At 43.1% G+C, this 20994-nt stretch overlaps 1 protein-coding gene across 4 annotated transcripts in view; it reads left to right on the top strand.

Annotated features, from left to right (window-relative positions):
* The window catches only part of LOC110953124 (RNA binding protein fox-1 homolog 2-like), a 68066-nt gene that overhangs the window by 2449 nt on the left and 44623 nt on the right, over positions 1 to 20994 (top strand). For 2 of the 4 annotated variants that reach the window (XM_022196973.2, XM_022196978.2), the window contains exon 2: positions 11934 to 11984. The exons of 1 other annotated variant lie outside the window; for it this stretch is intronic. In XM_022196973.2, the coding sequence (XP_022052665.1) occupies positions 11934 to 11984 (51 nt within the window). Of the gene's footprint in view, positions 1 to 11933; positions 11985 to 17358; positions 18277 to 20994 lie in introns of those variants that run through there. One more of the 4 variants, XM_022196977.2, reaches the window with a different exon arrangement.

The following is a 20994-nucleotide window of genomic DNA, read 5'->3' as shown; positions in this document are numbered from 1 at the left end:
ATGGATGTGTGTGGGGGGATAAAGGATGGAGGCAAGGAGAGAGAGAGAGAGGACAGAAAGGAAATCAGAGCCATTAGCTTGCATCCACCAGGGATCATGATAAAGGATGAAGGGAAAGAAGTGATGGATGGCGGGAACGACATGAGAGATAAGCGGCGGGATCGGGCCTGAATGAAGATGAGCGCTTCTGTGACGCTACGCAGTGGCGGATAAATTAAAAAAACAAAACTGTAAAATGACATTGAGGGGTTACGCCGGCAAAATTGGTAGTTAAATAGCGACGACACTGTAGCTGCACGCATGGAGAAGATGAGTTCAGAGGATGCTCGTATAACCGAACGCTCCCGGCAGCTAAGGTGGGATTCCCGCTGAGAGCCGGAGCGGGTCGGAACGCTGACCTTCCCGGCTGACTGTAAATCAGGACTGTAATAATAAATGAGAGTGCAGCCCTCCTCTCTTTTGTTGCTCTCCTCCCTCCCCCTCCTATGCCTCATACAAACTGCAGACCCCTTCACACCCCCGCTCCCTCTCTAGCTGTCCTCTGATTTGTCCCCCATCCTCCTGCCTCCCCCCCAGGCATTTTTCCAGATTGCTAATTGACTCCTGGTTTGTTGGCAGTCCATCCTCCCCCCACTCTCTGTTCACTCTCTGCTGTCCCATCTCTTCGCTGCCATTTTTGATAATCTCTTCATTCCTCCCATCACTCAAATCCATGTAATACAGGGGTGTCGAACATGCGGCCCGCGGACCAAAAGCTGGCCCTCCAGAGGGTCCAATCCGGCCCACAAAGTGTAAAAATTCCAGAGAAGACATTAACTGCAGATTGTAAATTTGTAAAACTGTAAATTTAAAATTATTTCTAGACCACGACAAGTTGTTTTGATCATTAAGTACAATGCTGTATTGCTCGTTGGTCTTTTGTGTCTCTGTTTTGTAATATTTTGTCTTGTTTTTATCGGGTTTTTTGTCTGACTTTCATCGTTTTGTTTTTCTTTTTGTCTCACTTGTGCTTTTTGTTGTTTTTTGCCATTTTGTGTTTTGCCATATTTGCTGTTTTGTGTCGTTTTTCTCATTTTTTGTCTTGCTTGCGTATTTTGATTATTTTTGTTTTTTTGTCATTTTGTCTCGTTTGTGTCGTGTGTAATCTTTTTGTCTTGTTCACTTTTTGTCACTTTGTAAGTATTTAATGAAATTTTTGTCTCTTTTTGTTGTGTTTTTTGTCATTTCTCATTTTTTGTCATATTTCTCAGTTTTGTCGTTTTGTGCCTTATTTTGTAACATTTTATCTTGTTTTTGTCGTTTTTAGTTGTTTGTCTCATGTTTTTGTTATTTTGTTTCTTTTCTGTCTCATTTATGTCATTTGTGTGATTTCCTTTGTCTTTTTTGCCCATTTTTTTGGCTTTTTTGTGTCGTTTCTCTCATTTTTTTTGTCATTTTCTTTCTCTATTATGCTGTGATTTTACTGCTGCGGCCCACTTAAGATCAAACGGGGCTGAGTGTGGCCCCTGAACTAAAATGAGTTTGACACCCCTGATGTAATATCTCCCTCGTGTTCCACCTCTAAATGCGTCTTGTCTCATTATTTCTCCCCTCATCTCCTTCATCTCCTCTCTTTTTGTTTTTCCCTGCTGTCTGCTGGTTGTGTTGACGCTTCTCCCTTGAGACAGCGCCATGGTCCACTCGGATGCAGTTGTACAGTTCCTAACTCTCTCCCTCCGTCTGTCTCTCTCGCCGTTTCGGAGAGCCGATTTGTCCTATCGTTGGCAGTAAAGAGGCTTTGTGTCGCGCTAACGAGATCAAAGCTCATTTAGGAGAGGGCATTAACCAGACTGATCGCTTTAATGGGTCAAAGCGAAGGGAGGGGGGGCAAGTAAAGGAGGGAGGGTGTCGGTGGTTGATATGAATGAACAGATCACTAGCATAGGTCGTTACCGATAGTGAAAGATTTGTGTTTCGCAAAAGCACTGTTCCAGAAATCGCAGCTGAACTTTCGTCTGCCCAGGAGCAAAATAAGTCATTTAGTCTGTCATATTGGTTGCTAATGATAATGTATGCCCTAGTAGGGAACTGATGGTTGCCTTAGAAAACAGGCAGGCATTAAAGAATACTCTGTAGATTTTCCTCGGCGCTGCCAGTAAATTGCAGCAGACGTCTGTAATAGTTTTTGCTGTTAAGTGGGCAGAATCTTATGCTCTTGGATGTTTTGTAGCAATCCTGTCATATCAGAACAAAATTGCATATCGACAAAAAATATGGAGTGATTATTCGACAGTAACTTTATCTGCATTTAATCTGCTTTTTTTTTTTTACCATTGATTTGACAAAGAAAAAAGACGTAATCGTATGGCTGTTGCAGTTTACTTCCTTGGAGTGCGTTAACAGCTGCATGTGTAGGTTATGCATGCCTGTAATGAACAGAGTAGAACAGGGGTGTTAAACATGTGGCCCGTGGGCCAAAAGCGGCCCTCCAGAAGGTCCAATCTGGCCCGACTTTGTGAAGTATAAAAAAGACATTAACTGCAAATTGTAAATTAGTAAAGCTGTAAATTTAATATTTCTAGACCTTGACAAGTTGTTTGGATCGTAAAATAAAATACTAGATTGTTCATTGTTGCGTTGTCATTCTGTGTGTCATTTTTGTTGTTTGGCTTTTGTCTAGCATTCTATGTGCTGTATTAGTATGGCTATTGGAACATGACACAGCTGTTTGCCACCTGCTAAAATACCTAAAAGAGGGAAAAGGATAAACAAATCTTCTGGTCATCTGCAATGGAAAAATACTGAGAAGTCTTCACAGATTGTTTCCAGTTTGAAAAGTTGTGATTATTTTCTCATGTCAGCTGGTATTTGCCGTGTTTAATGCTGCCCAGAGATGAGGACAACGAAGGCCATATTTAACAAAGATGTTTCTGTGTCTGAGGAAATGAATTAACTCATGCAAAAAAGTCAAAAATCACCTCAAGCGAACGGAAACATTCGATAGTTCCCACTGCCCCATTGTGAAGAATGTAATCTGCAGATTAATCGGTTGTGGAAAATAATGATAAATTGCAGCATAGAAATATCCATGGGAGGGGAACATTGTTACAGAGAGGCAGGACAAGTGCAGGTCAGGTATTTTCAGCCTGTGCTAGTGTGTGTTCATGTGTGTTACAAAGGTTTATACACAACCCTACCAGGTCTCATGTTAGACTCCTGTTTAATGATTGCTGTTAAACTTTGAGCCATAGCGCGGCGGAGTCACCCTTGACTTTTGAACTGGCAACGATAAGCTAAAAATTCCCCGGATGAAGTTGCTCAACTCATATTTTCTCCCTCTCTCTCTGTCTCTCTGTCTGTTTAGTTCAGTTCACCATGATTTATCGGCACAAGTGCAACAGTGGTTTTGCCAAAACGTTAAGAAGTAATGAGACCGCGGGGGGAAAAAAGGAGGAAGACACCATTCACAAAAAGGACACAATAGATTTGCGATCTCTCTCCCGCTTGTTTTCTCCCCCTGCTTTCAGCTTCTTAACATGACACTTGCATGTTAGCTCTCCCTTTATGGTCATCATGTCGCTGCTCCCCCACCCCACATGCCTCCTCCCCAAGGCTGCCCCCAAACTGTCACATGTGCTCGCGTCTCCGCCCACACACACACACACACACACACACACACACACACACACACACACACACACACACACACACACACACACACACAGCCAAATGTCAATTCAGTGTTTCCCTTACATGGGGTCATCTGTGATGCACCGCTGCAGCGTTGTCACAGCCGTGTCGGTGTCAATTCAGTTATGAAATATACCTGAACGCATAACGGCTTGTGTGACGATGAGTCGAGTTGATTTGAAGCTTTTATTTATTAAGCATTTTGACATATAATCCATGAAGCATGAAAGGCTTGTCTTGAAAACCTAAAATGACTAGATGTGACCAAAAGAAATCCGTGAAGCCGCCTGTGCAGCACATTGGTGGAATTTATGGGACAAATTGTATATAAAACATGTAACACTTGTTAGCCCATGCTGTAAAATAAATTTTAAAAAATTGCAAGTAGTCTGAATTGTAGTTAGTGATTCATTATTTGCATCAAGCGTCATGTCGCTGATGGGATAAAATAATTTCCATTTCGTTATGATTATATGATTTAAAGCAGGGGTGTCAAACATAGGGCCCATGGGCCTAAAACGGCCCTCCAGGGGGTCCAATCCGGCCCCCAAAGTGCAAAAATTACAGAGAGGACATTAACTGCAATTTTTGAAATTTGTAAAACTATAAATTTAAAATAATTTCTGGACCATAAGTTGTTTTCATCATGAAGTAAAATACTAATTGTTGACTTTTCTTATGTCGTGTTGTGTCACTTTTGTCATATTTTGGCTTGTTTTTTTGTTTGACTTTTGTCGTTTGTGTCACGTTTTTTGTTGTTTTGTTTCCTTTTTGTCTCGCTTGTATTTTTTGTCTTTCGTCATTTTGAGTTTTGCTTTATTCATTGTAATGTCGTTTTTGTTGTTTTGTTTCACACTTCTCATTTTTTGTCTCATTTGTGTTTGTCTATTTTTTTTGTCGCTCTGTAACTTTTTTGTCAGACTTTTTTGTCTTTTTGTTTCGTGTCATTTGTCTCATTTTGTGTCATTTCGTTTCTTGCTTTTGTCGGTTGGTGTCTCTTTTTTTGTAACATTTTCTCTTGTTTTTGAGCATGTATTTACTCTGGGATATGTAGTTTCTAAAATTGTCTGCAGTCCAGGATAGAGGCAGAAGCCGAGTTCAAACTTGGGAGCATAAACAAAGCGTGCATACAAATCTTGTTTCTAAAATGAGCTGAATGCAGTGATTATAAAGCCTATATTTTACTCCCATGTGGATGTGCACACGGACAGCTGCAAACACTATGGATGTGTAGTTATTAGGGCTGAACCCGAATATCCCAAATATCCGAATATACGTTCGCTACGGCGGTCTCCAGATATTAATTTTGGTATCCGAATATTTGCCCCCCCCTCCCTCTTCCCTTCGCCTTCGGCCCACTTCGGCTCCTCCCGTCGTGTTCAGCTCATCTCGGCTCCTCCGTTCGTGTTTCTTACCACCACCCGAATGGCCGGGTGGCTGCCGACTCTGACGTCACGCTTCAGTTCGTTGCATAAACACAAGACAAGATGCTGAAGACCTCTGTTGTTTGGGAATTCTTCAGTTTAACTGAAGGCAAAACGAGGGCAAAATTTGGACCCGGGAGACCAGACGAACGGATCCGACTATTCGGGCCGTGTCTACCACAAGCCGCCGCCACCACCACCACCACCACCACCACTACCAACCCCCCCGCCGGATGTTAGGGGGCGGAGTGAATATTCGGATATTCGTCTTTAATAGGGCCCGAATATTCGGAGGCCAGAAACCACTATTCGGGCCAGCCCTAGTAGTTACTGTGCTTTCTGTTCCACTGGAAGTACTCCGGTCAGTATATACACATTAGGTTGTAATGTTCCACGCATGCACACTCCTGCTTTTCACCGCAAAGTCACAAATGCACATGGACGTCTGCAGAGGAATGCACGTGAACTCCTGTGGACTTGGGGAGATGACAAGATTTATGTCATGCTCATCCTCGCATACTTGCGGAATGCCTAAAGTACAACCCTCGCCTAAGAGGGAATTGTGCTTTTTAAGTCAAGACGTACAGTGGTTGCACTGCAGATGCATTAAACTTAGATGGTGATTCAGCGTAGGGTTCAACCGTTTGACACTTGAAACGCTGCCACAGCAGGAGGTGGATGCGTTATTGTGCAGCATTGTGTATTTAGAGGCTGGTGCATTGGATTCTAATTCCATACGCTTTCTGTCAAATTCAGTGAAAATCTCACAGGCCACGAGCTGTTGCAAAAAAAAAAGTGTGGTGTTGGTACACAGCCCTGGCTCTGTAAATAAAGTGGCTCGTACTGATTCACGTAAGACTATTCCGGCGTGTCCTGTGCATGTTGGTGCTTGTGGACAGGAAGGGAGGGGAGGAGAGACGTGACACGGACAGTAAACCTGACACATGCTAACGAGCTGAATTCGCTAAGGTCTGTATCAGTATGCAACCACTTGAATTCCAGTTAGAATCATGACTGTAACTTTCATGAATACCCACATACAGTATAAAACAGAGCTGATTAGAACCTTGTACAAAAATTTATCAGACCTTCGCTTATGATCTTTATCTTTCCTTAAAAACTAGAAAATCAATCAGCTCTTGTGTCGAATGCTCTGAGTGGCTGTTTAAACAACGGATTTCTGTTCCAGCTACACATACCAATAAAAGTCTAACAACAAAAATGGAATCAAGTGTGATTTTGCAGTCGAGCTGCTATCAGTAGTCCCAAGCTCAACCTTTAACACATTAGCAAACTGCTTTCACATCCTTTAACTTACTTTTTGATAAAGGCAATGAGGAGTCATTTTCCATTTGTTCGGCAGTCATTGCAGAAACCTGTAGCATTCATAAAACAAGGCGACTGTCTGTTGCTGCAGGAACCTGCATCCAGATCTGTGTGTGGCCCCCACATCGGCACCTGAAAATTGTAACTTCAGGTCTGTTGTTATTAGTGATCCACACATTCAGCAGAGAGGAAACATCAGTCATAAATAAATCCACCCAGTAAAAGCCTTAGAGCTCTGTTTTGTTACTGTCAGATTGGGGGGGGGGGGAAATAACTATCTAGTTCATATCAGAGGTGTCTAAGACTCCTGCCCTTTCAAAGTACATGAACTGAAAAGAAAAGCGACACGGGTAGCTGTAGCTTTGTGCCATTTTCTGTGTACACACATGAGAAATACGCCTTCAGATCCAGGGGGAACTCGTCTCGTATTTCTGCCCTCCCTCCTGGTTGTCTTTGTCTGTTACCTCCAAAGCGTTCATCATTTTTAACTTCATCATTTGGCTTTGATGCACCTCTCTGTCCCCGGCTCTCTTCCCTTCCCTCCAGTTTCTGCGATACACGGCGTTGCTATTTGATCCTCTCTGCGATTGCCTCATTTATCTCCAGTTCTTCCTCCTCGCTTGTGATTTGTTGGCTTCGTAGAGTGGTGAGGTTGCCGCTGATAATGAGCCAACGACAGATATTGCTTAAGGAATGATTGAAATCTATGCAGCGTGTATTTGGTGGTTGTGGTTTTGCAGCGGAGTTTAATGATATTTCTCTTGATCTTAAGTGAAAGGGTCATTTGTCTGCTACTAGATGTCCACACCAGGTTTTGGTCTTTGGCGTAACGATGTGTCGGTGGTAGCAGGTGGGGATTTTTTTTTCTTACATTTGGCGATTTGAGACCATAAAGCCAGACGTTGGCACAGTCCACCTCCTCAGGCTGTTCTGCTAGGGACCACTGGATGCCTGCAGCAGCTCGTTTAATTACCCCCACTCCCCTCCTCCCTCCCTCCGTCTCCCTCCCCTCTCACCATCTGTTGACCTCATGTCATTTCGCCTTCCTCCACCACTGCTGCTCCTTTTTCTTCGCCCATTCGCTCCGGCAAACTCCCCAACTTCTTTCCGTCTCCTAAAAACAGCAAGTCGGACCGAGAGAGAGAGAGAAAATAAACAAGAGAGACGCCCTTTAGTTTTTGCCCTCCGCGGAGTCGGAGAGGAGGACGGAGAGAGTGTTTATGTGTGTGGCTGCTTTTCTGTGCTGTTACTTATCCCTGCCAGTGCAGTCTGAAGCCCTCAAAGTCGGTCAGACGGCCAGCCGGCGCCTTCAAAGGCTCCTCCTCGCTCGCAAACTGTATGGAATTAACTTAATGGAAACTTGCAAAAAGTCCCAGGCCCAGTGCAGTTTTCATTTATCTATTTGACGGGCGCAAACGCGAGCGCCTTTTGTAAACTCTTCAAGGCTTGCAGCTATGTAACAGACTTAAAAGCAATGCCATATGGAAAGTGTGTGTCTGCTGTGTGCGAGTGTGTCTCGAAAAACTAGGTATCGAGTTCAGACCCCCAGTTCCTTCCCCCACCCTTTAAGAAAATATAACTCACATGGCATTCCTCACTTATGACTCATTGTCTCCGTTTTGCAAATGTTTCACTGCTTTTAAATTTCTCTCCCTTTCCTTGGCTTCGGCTGTCTTATTACCCACATTCCTTCTCCTCCTGTGCGTCTCTGCTCTTATTTTCATCTCGTTCTCTCCTTTCTTTTCTCCTCCCCCATCCATCCATCCATCCATCCCGCTCCCTCCCTCCTTCCCTCTTCTCATGCAGACAGATTGATTCCAGATGTTGCTAAACTCACCCCCTCTCTCCCTCCTTCTGTTCTTCCACATAAACTCCTCCTCTTCTTTCTTTTTTTCCCCCCTCTCCGTTCGCTGTAGAACCAACAGTGACTCTACAATTTGATGGTCAGGGATAATTTTGGTTGCACCGGCATTCCAGTTTTCCTCCCAGTTCTCGTCTCTCGAGCTACACCCTTTCTTTGACCGTTAGTGTGATTAAAAACACAATTCTCAGCATCCGTCACTTGTAATTGTGTGTGTGTTTTTTTTAAAGCAGTGTGGCTGTATTACCACCACTGAAGCAATATGGCATAAACACAGCTTGGGTTTCTGCTGCACTGAAACCCAACCAAAACCACAATGTCACTTCGGTCCCGTTTGAAATGCACTGCAATGTTGGGAACTCTCTTTTTATTTAAAATAGGAAGAGTTCTCTCATTCCCGCTGACATTGCCCAGGGCTTTGTAGACTTGATATTTTTTCCGTGAACCCCTCTTCCCCTCCCCTCCCCTCCCCTCTCGTACTGCATTTCCATCTGCGCTGCATTGAGCACCAGCCGCTTTCTACACAGTCAGTATGTTGCTCAATATGAGTCTGTCCATTCCCCCTGTAAACGCGGCACACCAAGGAGAGCGTTCCCCCTGGGGACGAGGCACGAGGGGGGAAATTGGTTCCAGATGAAACAGGAAGTGGAGAGAGGAGACAAAGAAAGGGCTGTTTCAGACAGGGGAAAGGGAGGACGGGCCCCGAGTCTGGACACACACACACCCAAGAGTCCGAGTTTGCAGCTCGTGCATCAAACGAAAAAACGCTCTCTCATTGCTATTCTTTACATCTGGCCCGCTTTTTTAACATTCGCTCCCACTCCCCCTTGGCTTTCCTGTAGCCCGCTCTGTCTAGACGCCCCCCTTCCTCACTCATCCATGCATCGTCTTCACATCTGTGTAGCCGCACATCTCCAGTCTCACAACGAGTTGGACTGCAGATGCTAGCTCTCCTGCGGTAATAGCCGCTTAGATGAAGTGTGTGTCAATGGGCAACTCTGTCTCCACAAAATTACACTCCTAGAGAACTGAACTAAATCCTCATTTCCATTTGAGAGAAAAGGAATTTAAAATGAAAGTTTTTTTGTTCACCACCTGTGACTGATTCAGGAGACCAGGATTTAAGTTTAGGCACCAACATACATGTTGAGGTTTAGGAAGATAAAATCAACAACTGATTAATCATTGATGTGAATATTGTAGAGCTGACTTTCTTCCATGTATTGTCAGTTCTTCATCAATGTATACGGGATTTTTCTGTCACAAATGGTTTGGTTACACCAGCCAACTTAGAAATGTAGTCTTAATAGGCTAAGGTTTGACTTGACATAAGTTTTGGATGTAGGCGCAGTAGAAGTTTCTGTGCCTTGTTGCTAGCTAATCCCCCACAATGCTCTCTGCCTGCCAACATGGAACTGCCCATAGTCGGAACAAATGCTTCTTCGGGAGGCTCCACCTGGTGGAACGACCAGGGACTACAGCTAATCTGAAATACATTTTCTGACATGTATGTCTTTTGTCTTCGACTGTATTGAATTAAATACAAAAGTTTCACTACACGTTCGAAGCCTTTCCTTTTTCTAGGTTACCAAGGTGATAAGACCAGCCCCATGTACTGTTGCATTTGCGACCTTTTATTTTGAAAGAGTGTGAGTCGCATTGTGCATGATGATCATTAAGCTGTATTTGTATCACTCTGACCGGCACAGGCAGCTACTGTGTTTACCACAGTAGTGGAAAGTATTCCTTTTAATACTTTGGTGAAATGTAGTATTTATACCCAAAAATGCAGACCGAACCTACATGTGCTGTTTCCGTTCATAGAAAAGACCGCATGTAGAAAAAGTCAGTCAGTTTATGGGATAAATGTGACATTAGAACACCCTAGTTTAACTCTTTTCAAGCTCACTTTTGGTCACACACCTGTTAGAGTGCAGCAGCTGCTGCAGCCTGCAATGTGGAGCGTTTAGGGAACATTGGTAAATTGTAGTGTCTGTTGATAAGCAGATGTTCAGAAAGTGATGTGGTTTGCCTGTGACAAGGTGGGAGGTGCGGCCAAATGAGAAAGTTGATCGCTACTAGTGAAAAAGTTAGTCTGGTACAGTCAAGCCCAACATTATTCATACCCCCAGCAAATTTTGACTTACAGTTACTTTAATTCAACCAGCAAGTTTTTTTGACTTGAAACGGCACAAGTGTCTCCCAAAAGATAATAAAATGATGTACAAGATGCATCATTGTGGAAAAAATAGTCTCAGCTTTTATTTATTTTTTAAAGTAACTTTAAGTTAAAATTTTCTTTGAATAATTTTGGGCGTGTCTGTATATGGTTGATTGGCTGAAATGGAGCGACAGTAAAGCAAATTATTGATTGATTAGAAGTCGATTTGTGATGTTACAAATGCAGTGCAGTCGTATAGGAGGGCAATTTTGTGGAAAAAGGGGCTGCAAAGGGCCATCAACCGTGGCCTTCCCTCACACACTTGCCCTTGATTGGCTGGATGGATGCTGTCAGGAAGTGATTCCCGCAGCAGGCAGCTCGAGGTCAGGGCCAGGGGGTTAAGTCTGTTGACACTATTCAAAAGTCAGATCTGCCCTTCTCATTGCGGCGGCGGCGGTGCACAGCCCACGCTCAAGCTGCTTCATGAATGGAGGAGCGCATTCAGGCCAAGGGGCAGCGCTTGGGTTTGAAAGATATCGCCGAATTAAATGTAATGAACACATCAGCAGCTCTGAAGACTACAAATTCCCCCTCTCCCATCCCCCAATATATACTCATGCACAGACACACATCTTCCTTCCTTTCTTTCTCTCCTCAGACCTTCCCCCTTATCCTCGGCCTCCTCCCATCCCCCCCTTTTCCCCTCCTTGCCTGGTTGAGGCTCATGCTTCAGCTCCTCCTCGAGAGCAGAGGCATGAGTCTCACTAGGCGGTCATGTTTTCTCTGCAAGGCATGCCAGCAGGCTAGACTGTGCCGGAGTCATCTCTCTCTCACTGCTGTCAAAATATCATCATCTGGGTTAACTTTCCCCCATTGTTCCAGTCCTCCCCTTTCCCCTCCTCCTTTGTCTTTCTGGCTTTTCTTTCACCTCCTCCTCCTCCTCTTCACCTAGTTTTGCCGCAAACAATGGCTCCTCTCGCCGGGGCAAAACGACACAGAGGAGGAAATAATAGTTGTAAAGAAAAGAGAGCGAAAGAGACAGAAATAATCTAATTAAAAGTAATTACAGAGCAATTAACCACAACAGTGGTTTCTGAGCGGGGTCGATGAGGAACGGGGGGCTCACCCTCTGCTAGTGGCTTTTGATTGGTTGGTACGGATGAATATGAAGCTGCAGTGATGGTTCAACAGTCACTGATCATTGCTGGCTTTATATATTCCCCAGTGCTGGAAAACAGTGTGACGATTTAAGTTTTCAGAAAGGTTTTTTTTATAGACACAGGCTGTGACAATATTGTAAGAGCGTGAAAAACATCCTGTTATACAATCTTTCTGCTTTAATTTTTTTTCCTCTTGTCGGTTTAAAAACAAGTCAGCTTGAGCGCATTTCATCTGAAATTTGCAAGTTTTTGGCCCGTCATGCTGCATCCACTCATTTTTCAAAAGCCCAGCCACTCACACCGCTCTCATCCCTCCCTGTTGTCTCTTGCAGAACAATGAGCCTTTAAACCCCGGTTTCCATGGATACCCACCTCACAGTCAGGTAAGAGATTAGAGACTGCTTGCAAATCTCTGTAACAATAAATTTAAAAAATAATGTAATACAGAATCTTTGACTCACTCGGTATGCTAGCTGCTTTGAACAGTGGATGGAAGCTGGAAGAGACTCTGTGAAGTCCAATTAATCCAACGCTGCTTGTTCAGTGGATGTGTAAGAAATTAATGAAACTGTATAGCACAGGGGTGTCAAACTCATTTTGGTTTCAGGGGCCACATTCAGCCCAGTTTGATCTCAAGTGGGCCGGACCAGTAAAATCACAGCTTAATGACCGATAAATAACATCGACACCAAATTTTTCTTTTGTTTTAGTGCAACAAAGTACATTCTGAACAATGTTTTTACAGCACATTATGAACAAACTGTAATTTGTTAAAAAAAATAAACTAAATTTAAATATTATGCCTCAGTTTGTCATTTAGACATTGCAATTTACAGATCACAAAGGCACAAAACAGTCAATTTCAGGTGTCTGGAACTGAACAATATAGTTTTTGCTTTTATAAACACAAAAATATGCAAAAATGATACACAAAACGACAAAAATGAGAAACAAAATGACAAAAAAAATTAGACAATCGACACGAAACAAAGCAAAAACAGACAAGAAATTAGACAAAAAAGTTACAGAGAGAACAAAATGGACAAACAAGACAAAAAATGACAAAATCATGAAACAAAATGACAAAAAAGATGCAGAAAACATTGAATAAAGTGAAACAAAACGACAAAATTAGGACAAAAAACACAAGCGAGACAACAAGGAAACATAGGACAACAAAATGGAGAAACAAAACGACAAAAATGTGAGACCAAAAAAATGACAAAAGCAAGAAACAAAACAATTAGAAGATCAACACAAGCAAGACAATACAGCACAAAACGATACAGAAAACAACAAATAAAGCAAAACACAAAATGACAAAAACAAGACAGAAAAAAACAAGCAAGACAAAAAGGAAACGATGACAAAATTGAGAAACAAAAGTCAGACAAAAGTCAGACAAAAACAAGAAAAAATATTAATACCAAAATGAGACGTAAAATGACAACAGAACAATGAACAATCTAGTATTTTTACTTTATGATCAAAACAGCTTGCCATGGTCTCAGGATTATTTTGAATTTATGTAATTTCTGTAATTTTTACACCTTACAACGTCATCACACGGGCCAGATTGGACCCTCTGGTGGGCTGCTTTTGGCCCCCAGGCCTCATGTTTGACACCCCTGGTGTAACACCTCTTGTACTTAGGATAGTCTGGTCCCATTCCACAAAAAATGTAACGTTTTTGTGAAGAGTATAACCCACATAAGCCCACTCCCTATTCTTCTCGGCCGGTGTTGCCGTCCATCTCCGCTCTCAGGGTGGGGTCTGTTGTACTACAGTATTATCATCACGCTTCCTCTCCTGCAGCCTCATAAATGACGTGCGTTAGAAGAGCTGATGGAAGAGGAACTGGGGAGTGAATGAGCTGCTCTTTCACAGACTTGATCCTTAGAAAGTCGAGAGAAATTATGCCGTCACCTTCTTCAAGCTAAGCTCCCCGTGCAGAGCTTTCTCACATCGTCCTTTCACACTTTCTCTCTCTTTATGCCTCGCTCGGTTTCTGTTTTTTTTCTTCTTCTCATTTTAAGTGTCTCTCTATGCATATTGCGCTCAGTAATGAGTGCCTTACGTGTGCAGCGTGGCGGCAGGGTGGCTGACTGTTTTCTTATCTACCTCCGAGCAGCAGAGCACGTCGAGCGGCTCAAACCAGCTCAGTGTGTGTGGATGTGTGTGTGTGTGTGTGTGGATGTGTGTGTGTGCGAAGCCTCATTTGAGTGCTTTTATGAGAAAGGCCTCCGTGAGCATCATCTCGTCTGCATTGGGGATGTGCAGCTCTCTGGCAGTGCCACAGGAGGGGAGTGTTGATCTGTGAGCCTGTTCGCCCCCAGCCTCTTTCCCCTCATCACCACGCCGGTGATTCTCAGAGACCTCAGCCCCTCTCGTGTATTCTTCTTCTTCTTCTTCTGCTTTCTTCGCCCTCGTCTGCTCTGCTTGACTCTTCGCTCCTGCGCTTCCCTTTGTAAGCTCTCGGAGAGTGCGAGAGCGAGGCATTGTGAGAATTTGGCTTTAAGGTTTAATTTTATTTAGATTTCAAGTTCCCCTTCCCTCGTGACCAGTATGGAGTTATTTCTGGTGCTGATGTGGCAACAAAAAAAAACAAAAATTGTGCGAGAGATTAAAGGCAAGACAGGAAGAGGAGGATGAGCAGAGAAGTGGAGCAGAGGTGAAACAGAAGTTATTTAACCCTCGTGTTGTCCTGTGGTTCAAAATTGACCCCTTTTAAAGTTTGAAAACATGGGAAAAAAATGTATTTTCACAGTGAAACTTCTGATGTCCACATTTTCAACATTTCTGGGCAATCTTTGAAAATGTTTGGTGGAAAAAAAATTTAAAAAATGTTTCTTAAGAATATTCTCAAAAAAATTTTTGTGAATGTTGTTAAAGAAAATATTAAAGAAAAATATTTTTTTAAATGAAACTTTTAAGGGAAACTTTTAAGGAATTATTGGAATTTTCTTCCTGAAGGTTTTTGCAAATTCACATTTTTATGTGAATGTTCTTAAAAGAAAATATCAGACGTTTTACTGATGTATATGTAATCACTTTAGATATTTTTAGGATTTTTTTGGAAGATTTATACTCCTTTTTTTGAAAATATTTGCAAGAATTTTCTTGCCCAAATTTGAGGGATTTTTAAAAATAAAACTTATTGGAATTTTCCTCCTGAAGGTTTTGCAAATTTTCAAAAATTTGGGGAATTTTTTTGCAGAATTTTTTCATTTTTTTTTCAGACAAGGAAACTATATTTTTAGTGCTCATAAATGAAGAAAACAGGAGGGTTAAACTGGCTCGCCTGTCGGGTAGAAAATCATACAATCGTCAGGTGGTCCATCTGAGCAGACTTACTGTTTGTATATTCCAATCTTCTCTCGCCCCTGTGTAAGGCAAACATCTGGGTAGAGAACTCCTCTGGTCTGCAGCACATCTGAGCTCTTGTCATCTGTTAAATTCACAGCCAACGCACATTTCTGCATTTGTTTTATAAATGATTTAAAAGTCGTCCCCGCTAATGTATTCTGCCCTTGAGCACGCGTATTAGGAGTCTCCAGCGCGCTGGCTGCTGGTTATCATGCAAATGGAGTTAGCCAAGCCTAGCTCCGAAAGATTGGCTTGTTCACTGCTGCAGTACATTTGTCTCGGTAATGCTCCCGTCTTATATTATTTATGCATGTTTGAACTGCCTGCAGGTCTGCCTGTGTCAATATGAGTGTGTTAAACGGTGACAGGCTTCTGTGGGTCTCTGCTGCCGTATGCTGCGAGGGGTGAATGTGTGTGGATGGGTGTGTCCGTGGACTTTCTGACCCGTGGGTGCACACAAGTCAGTCTCCTGCTGTTGAGGTCACAGAAATGATGAGGGTTAACAAGGCACACAGAGGCAAGTCCCAAGTATTTTCTACCATTTGACAATAGCAGAAGTTTGCTGGTCGTAATGTTCGCGCCAGTAACTGCAGTTCTGCTGAAATGTTAAGATAAGATAATCTTTATTACTCCCCATGTCAGGGGAAATTTCCCATGTTACAGCATACAGTGAGCAGCAATAAACAACAATATAGTTATAGTCATAATAATATTTACAGTATGCACCGGCCCTCAAAGTGTAAAAATTACAGAGAAGACATGAACTGCAGATTGTAAATTTGTAAAACTATAAATTTATAATAATGTGACAAGTTGTTTAGATCATAGAAAACAATACTAGATTGTTCTTATGTTGTTTTGTGCCTCGTTTTTAAAATATTTTGTCTTCTTTTGGTTGTTTATTGTCCTTTTTTTTGTCAGACTTGTTTTGTTTCTCGTTTTTTGTCGTTTAGTGTTTCCTTTCTGTCTCGCTTGTGTTTTTTGTCTTGTGTTTGTCATTTTTTGTTTTGCTTTATTTGTTGTTTTGTGCATCGTTTTGGTCACTTTGTGCTTTAATGTCTCGCTCGTGTTGTTTGTCTATTTTTCGGTCTCATTTTTGTCATTTTGTATTCTGCTTTATTTGTTGTTTTGTGTTTCCTTTCTGTCTCGCTTGTGTTTTTTGTCTCGTGTTTGTCATTTTTGTTTTGCTTTATTTGTTGTTTTGTGCATCGTTTTGGTCGCTTTGTGCTTTAATGTCTCGCTCGTGTTGTCTAATTTCTTTGTCTCGTTTTTGTCATTTTGTGTCACTTTTTTGTCTAACTTCTTGTCTTTTTTTTTTGTTTTGTTTCATGTCGTTTATCTCATTTTTTGTCATTTTGCTTTTCGCTTTTGTCGTTTTGTGTTTCGTTTTTCTCATATTCTGTCTTGTTTTTGTTGTTTGTCTTTTGTCTGTCGTTTTGATCACAAAGTAAAATCCTATATCATTCAGTTCCAGATACTTGTAACTAAATGTTTTGTTCCGATCTGGAAATTGTAACGTGTAAATGATTAACTGGAGGTGCAATGTTGTTGAAATTGAATTTAATTTTCTTCAGAAAATAGAAAAAGACAATTCCTTACATGTGAATGAGATCAAATTGGACTGAATGGGGCCCTGAACTAAGATGAATTTGACACTCCTGTTCCATGTTATTAGTTTAGAATAGTAAAGTGTGGCCTATTGATTATCTGCAGATTCTATATTGAAGAATGAGGCCTTTGTTTGGCTTAGCTGATGAGTGCTGGATGGATAGTTCCCTCTGAGTCCATGTGTGTCTGCTTGCCAGCCAAGGTGCAGCAGCATGAATATGATCACAGCACATCTGTGTGTACATTCTGTGCATGTATTTGTGTGTGAGTGCCTGTGTTTATCGCTGTGTTCAGTCTGTGTACTTAATCCTGAGATCATCCCCCATTCATCCTCTCATCCTCCTCACTTACAGCCCTAATCCTGTCATCCCTCGCTCTTTTTTCACCCAGCCCTTTATCCATTTATCTCCCTATCCCTTTATCTCTCGCTCGCATCCACTGCCCCTCTGCCCCAGCTCCCCCTCACTCCAGCCCGGCTTCTTTCGTTTGCCCCCTTTCCCCCCCTGCTACCACCTCCGATCACTTATCTCTCCCTCCCTCCATCCCTTCATCCCCTCTGGACCCAGTTCTAGCCAAACTCAGCAGATGTCTGAATGCTTGGCATCAGGGCTTTTTTTCCGCAGAGTTCAGTCCCTCCCATATGAAAATGCAGCGCAAGGAACTGCACTCTCATCTCTGCAAATTAAGCGCCTCCTAACAATACAGTGGTGGAAAGTGACGGAACTGAGCCCGAGCCAGAAGGAAAAGGCGCAATGCAGCGTGCTAGAGATTCAGGTTGAGGTTTAGATGCTTGAATCGGGGCTGGCGCTCCCTCAGTTCTGTGATACTTCCATCTGTGTGATGAAGGCAGCTGCCGCAGAGAGATGATGATCTAGGAGCCTACCCACGCAGCTAGCTACCTAGCTGTCTACCGGCTGGACTACCTACCACTGCGTTTTGGAGCTGACAGGCTGCCACGCAATAAATAAATCATCAAAAAAGCGCTGCAATGCAGTGGGGGTCGCATTCGTGTGCTGTGCTCTCGGGCTGCCTGTACGTGGATAGAAGACAGCATCTTCTTCCTTTCCCCGTTCCTTGTCTCTCTCCAGGGGTTTGAGGAGACAGCAACTGCAGCTTTCTGACTCCATCCAGACGCAGGGTTAGATGGCTGCATGGAAGGAAGGATGATGCTTTGATGGATAGGAGGGATTGAAGCTGAAAGGGAGGGAAAGTTTTAAAAGAGGGGCGGGAACAAGAGGAAGCAGGGGGAGCAGCAGGACGTGTAACGCGAGTGTGTGAATGACAGCCGCAGAGCAAAGAGAAGAGAGAGAGAGGAGAGGAGAGACTGAGGCTGGCAGGAGGACAGAGACAGAAAGGCCCGAGGGGGATCAGAGCAGGAGGGCCGAGGAGACGGAGAAGAGAGAGGCAGAGAGTGACAGGCTAGACAAGGCTTGCGTGCTGAAGAAGTAGGAGAAGGGACGCCGGCGAAGGGAAGGAGGAGGAAGAGGGAGTGAACGAGGGAGAATTTGAATGTGTGAGACAGACGTGGACTGAAGCCATCGTCGGCTCATGGTCCTGGAGCACAGGCACAAGAGAGGAGGAATAGGAGGAGAACGAGAGGCGCAGAAGGAAGGAGAGTGGAGAAGGGAAGTGGAGAGCTGGTCAGCAGTTGTTCCTCTAGATCAGACCATGATGGGGCTGTACTACCCAGCTATGCTGCCGGTAAGTTCACTGCCTGAGCTGAGCCTCTTGCTGTAAATTACTGTAAGGCAAAGCTACTACAACAAGAGGTTATTAATGCTTCTTTTTTAATTAGTTTGGTTTGGCTTGATGAAGCAGTAATTGCGGTGCTGATTATGGTATGGCCTGTTCTGGTTTGCCGTGTTTTGGCCCAGGTGAGGCCTTTGTCAGATAGTTGGCAGGGCATCAGGCTAACAGCAGGGCTTGTCCCTGCAGCTCTGCTCATTTCACTTTTTTAACTCTTTGCACCCAATTATCTGTGATTACATTGGAAGAAATCGTGTGCGCTGCTTTTATTTTTTTGCATTTTGTCCTTGTGGCTCTGGATTGCAGATGATACACTGAGAGAAATAGTTTCCTTGCAGCACAAGGGCTGCAGAGCAACCGTGTTGTTATACTAAAATAGTTACTTAACACCTTGGATTGTAATGTTTATACAGTTGATGTTGTGTGCTAGCTGCTCTTCCCATATGGTGGGCGTGTCTGTGCTACTTTAGCTGAGAGACAGCCCGAGGATAAGAGCTGTTCTCTGGCTCTGTTCTAGCTTGTCCTGCTCTCTGGTCTCTGGGTTCCTTTGGGCCTGAGGGCGGGTGTTGGGATTCGGGGAGACACATGCGCATGTGGTAGCAACTGCTGCCTGTACTGCCTGTGTTGACATGTACATGGGTACCGCCGAGCTCCTTCCATGCTGACTGCACATTGTGTCACGTTATATCTCACATGCATGCGTGTGTCATGTCATGTCATGCGCACAGAGGGTGGAGGCTCAGATTTTGTCAGGCGATTCGGCGTCGTCATCCAAGCTGTCCACGCAGTTTAAACTTCATCTGTCCCTTGAATTGAGGGAGACAGGTGCCAAAGCACAGTTGTTACTGTCTACACACACACACAAATCTACCAGTTGCTCAAGAACTTCATCACCCCCTGACTTATTTCAGAACAATTTGACCCATTCGTAGGCGCACACCACAGCCTCATCTGTATATTCCTCACAGAGATATGACATATTATTAATAGAAATGCTTGCAATAATCTACACATTTACTGAAACAGCTCTGAAAGTGAAAAGAGACATTACACTTAAGAAGATAGGTCTACTTTTTAATTAAACACAACAGTTCTATAGTAACTCTGTCTTTTTTTTTTTTTACAAATTCCCATTGACGTCTTCACACCAAAGTCACTCAGTTTCACAACCGAACATTTCTGGTCATTCAGACTGACTATAAACTATAAATGCCGACCTATACTGTCTGACTGTGCACACAAGATGATATGGTGATGCATGTAATATCCACAAGGCCTGCGTAAGGTTTTCTTCCCTCCAGGCCTCTTAAATATCATAATCAAATATCTCTGTTTCCCACACGAGCTGTCTATTTCTCCCCTCTATCTGTCCTTCCTGTGTTTTTCCTCCCTCTTTCTCTCTCCCCCTCCTCTATATTCCTCCCCACTACGAACTGTAAGCTAAACACATTATTCGTCTTCAAAGAGAATGACGCCAAATGGAGGATAGCGGTAGTAACTGGAGGGGTGCGAGGGCAGGGGTGGAGGGCGAGTTCCATGTGGGAATGCACTTTGAAGGTGACACAGCGCCGCTCACATCGGCCTCTGTAAAATTTATGACGCTGCTCTCTATTTTGGGAGACACATCTCTATAGCATTCCTTTTCGTGGTATTAAAGTTGCCACTGTCACTATTTTACAGTCTGCTATGCTGACGCTGCAGGTCGCTAAATATGTCGGGTATCTGGTGCGAGACAACTCGCATTGCCGTAGCTTTAATTTAGGCCTGGTGAATACATAGGGATGTCACCATACCAGGAATTTCGTTACCGGTATTGTTGAAATTCTCTCCAAAAAACAATTTTGACACCGCAGCAAAATACAAACAAGAAGAAGAACGAGAAAAATTGAGAAAATAATTGGGCTGGAGCTTTGAAGTATCAAAAAAAAAAAACAGCATTTCTACTGCTTTTTATTTTTTTTAGATTGTTGCGGCCTAAAATGCCTAAATATGCGGCAGCTTTTCTAAAAAATTGCGATTTAAGTTGCGATACCTAAGCATTCGTTGTGATGAAATTGCGGGAGACAGTGACAGTTGCTAAAAAGTTGCATTTTTTTTAAAGCTTTTAAAACATGTTTCAACATTTGAATTGACATTATTTATTCCTAAGCTAACTCTTTAACACACTCCAACCCATTTACACGAACTGGCACACCATGGTGGGAAATTAGCAGCAGCCAGACGTTTAACATGAAGTGGCTGGTAGATTTAAGGCACAAAATGGTCATTTACTTTTGAATCAATCACACTTGGACATATCTGTCAGTGGTTTTGAAAGTTAATTTCACATCCTGACACACACGTATTCACACCCACACTCATGTCTTCAACTAATCAATCTAACGTACCTTCATTCTTTCAGTGCTCCAACAGATCTGGATGCAACATCTTCCGTCTCAGTGATCTGTCTGGTCTGTGGTCCACTTGTTTCAGCCATTCTCCTAATATGTTTGGTGGTAGAAAAGTGTTTGTCAGTAGAGGATTTTCGTTTGTATTCCACCACAATATTGCATTGGGTGCCAAACAGTTCACCACCACTTTCGTGAAGAACGTCAGTAAATTGTTTCTTACAATCTTTAGCGATAGTTTTTGTTGGTGAATGAGAGACATTAGAATGAGACATTTCTGCAGCTT

Source organism: Acanthochromis polyacanthus, chromosome 21 (genome assembly GCF_021347895.1).
Source record: "Acanthochromis polyacanthus isolate Apoly-LR-REF ecotype Palm Island chromosome 21, KAUST_Apoly_ChrSc, whole genome shotgun sequence".
Classification (NCBI taxonomy): Eukaryota; Metazoa; Chordata; class Actinopteri; family Pomacentridae; genus Acanthochromis; species Acanthochromis polyacanthus.
This window is presented reverse-complemented; position numbering and strand designations above follow the sequence as displayed.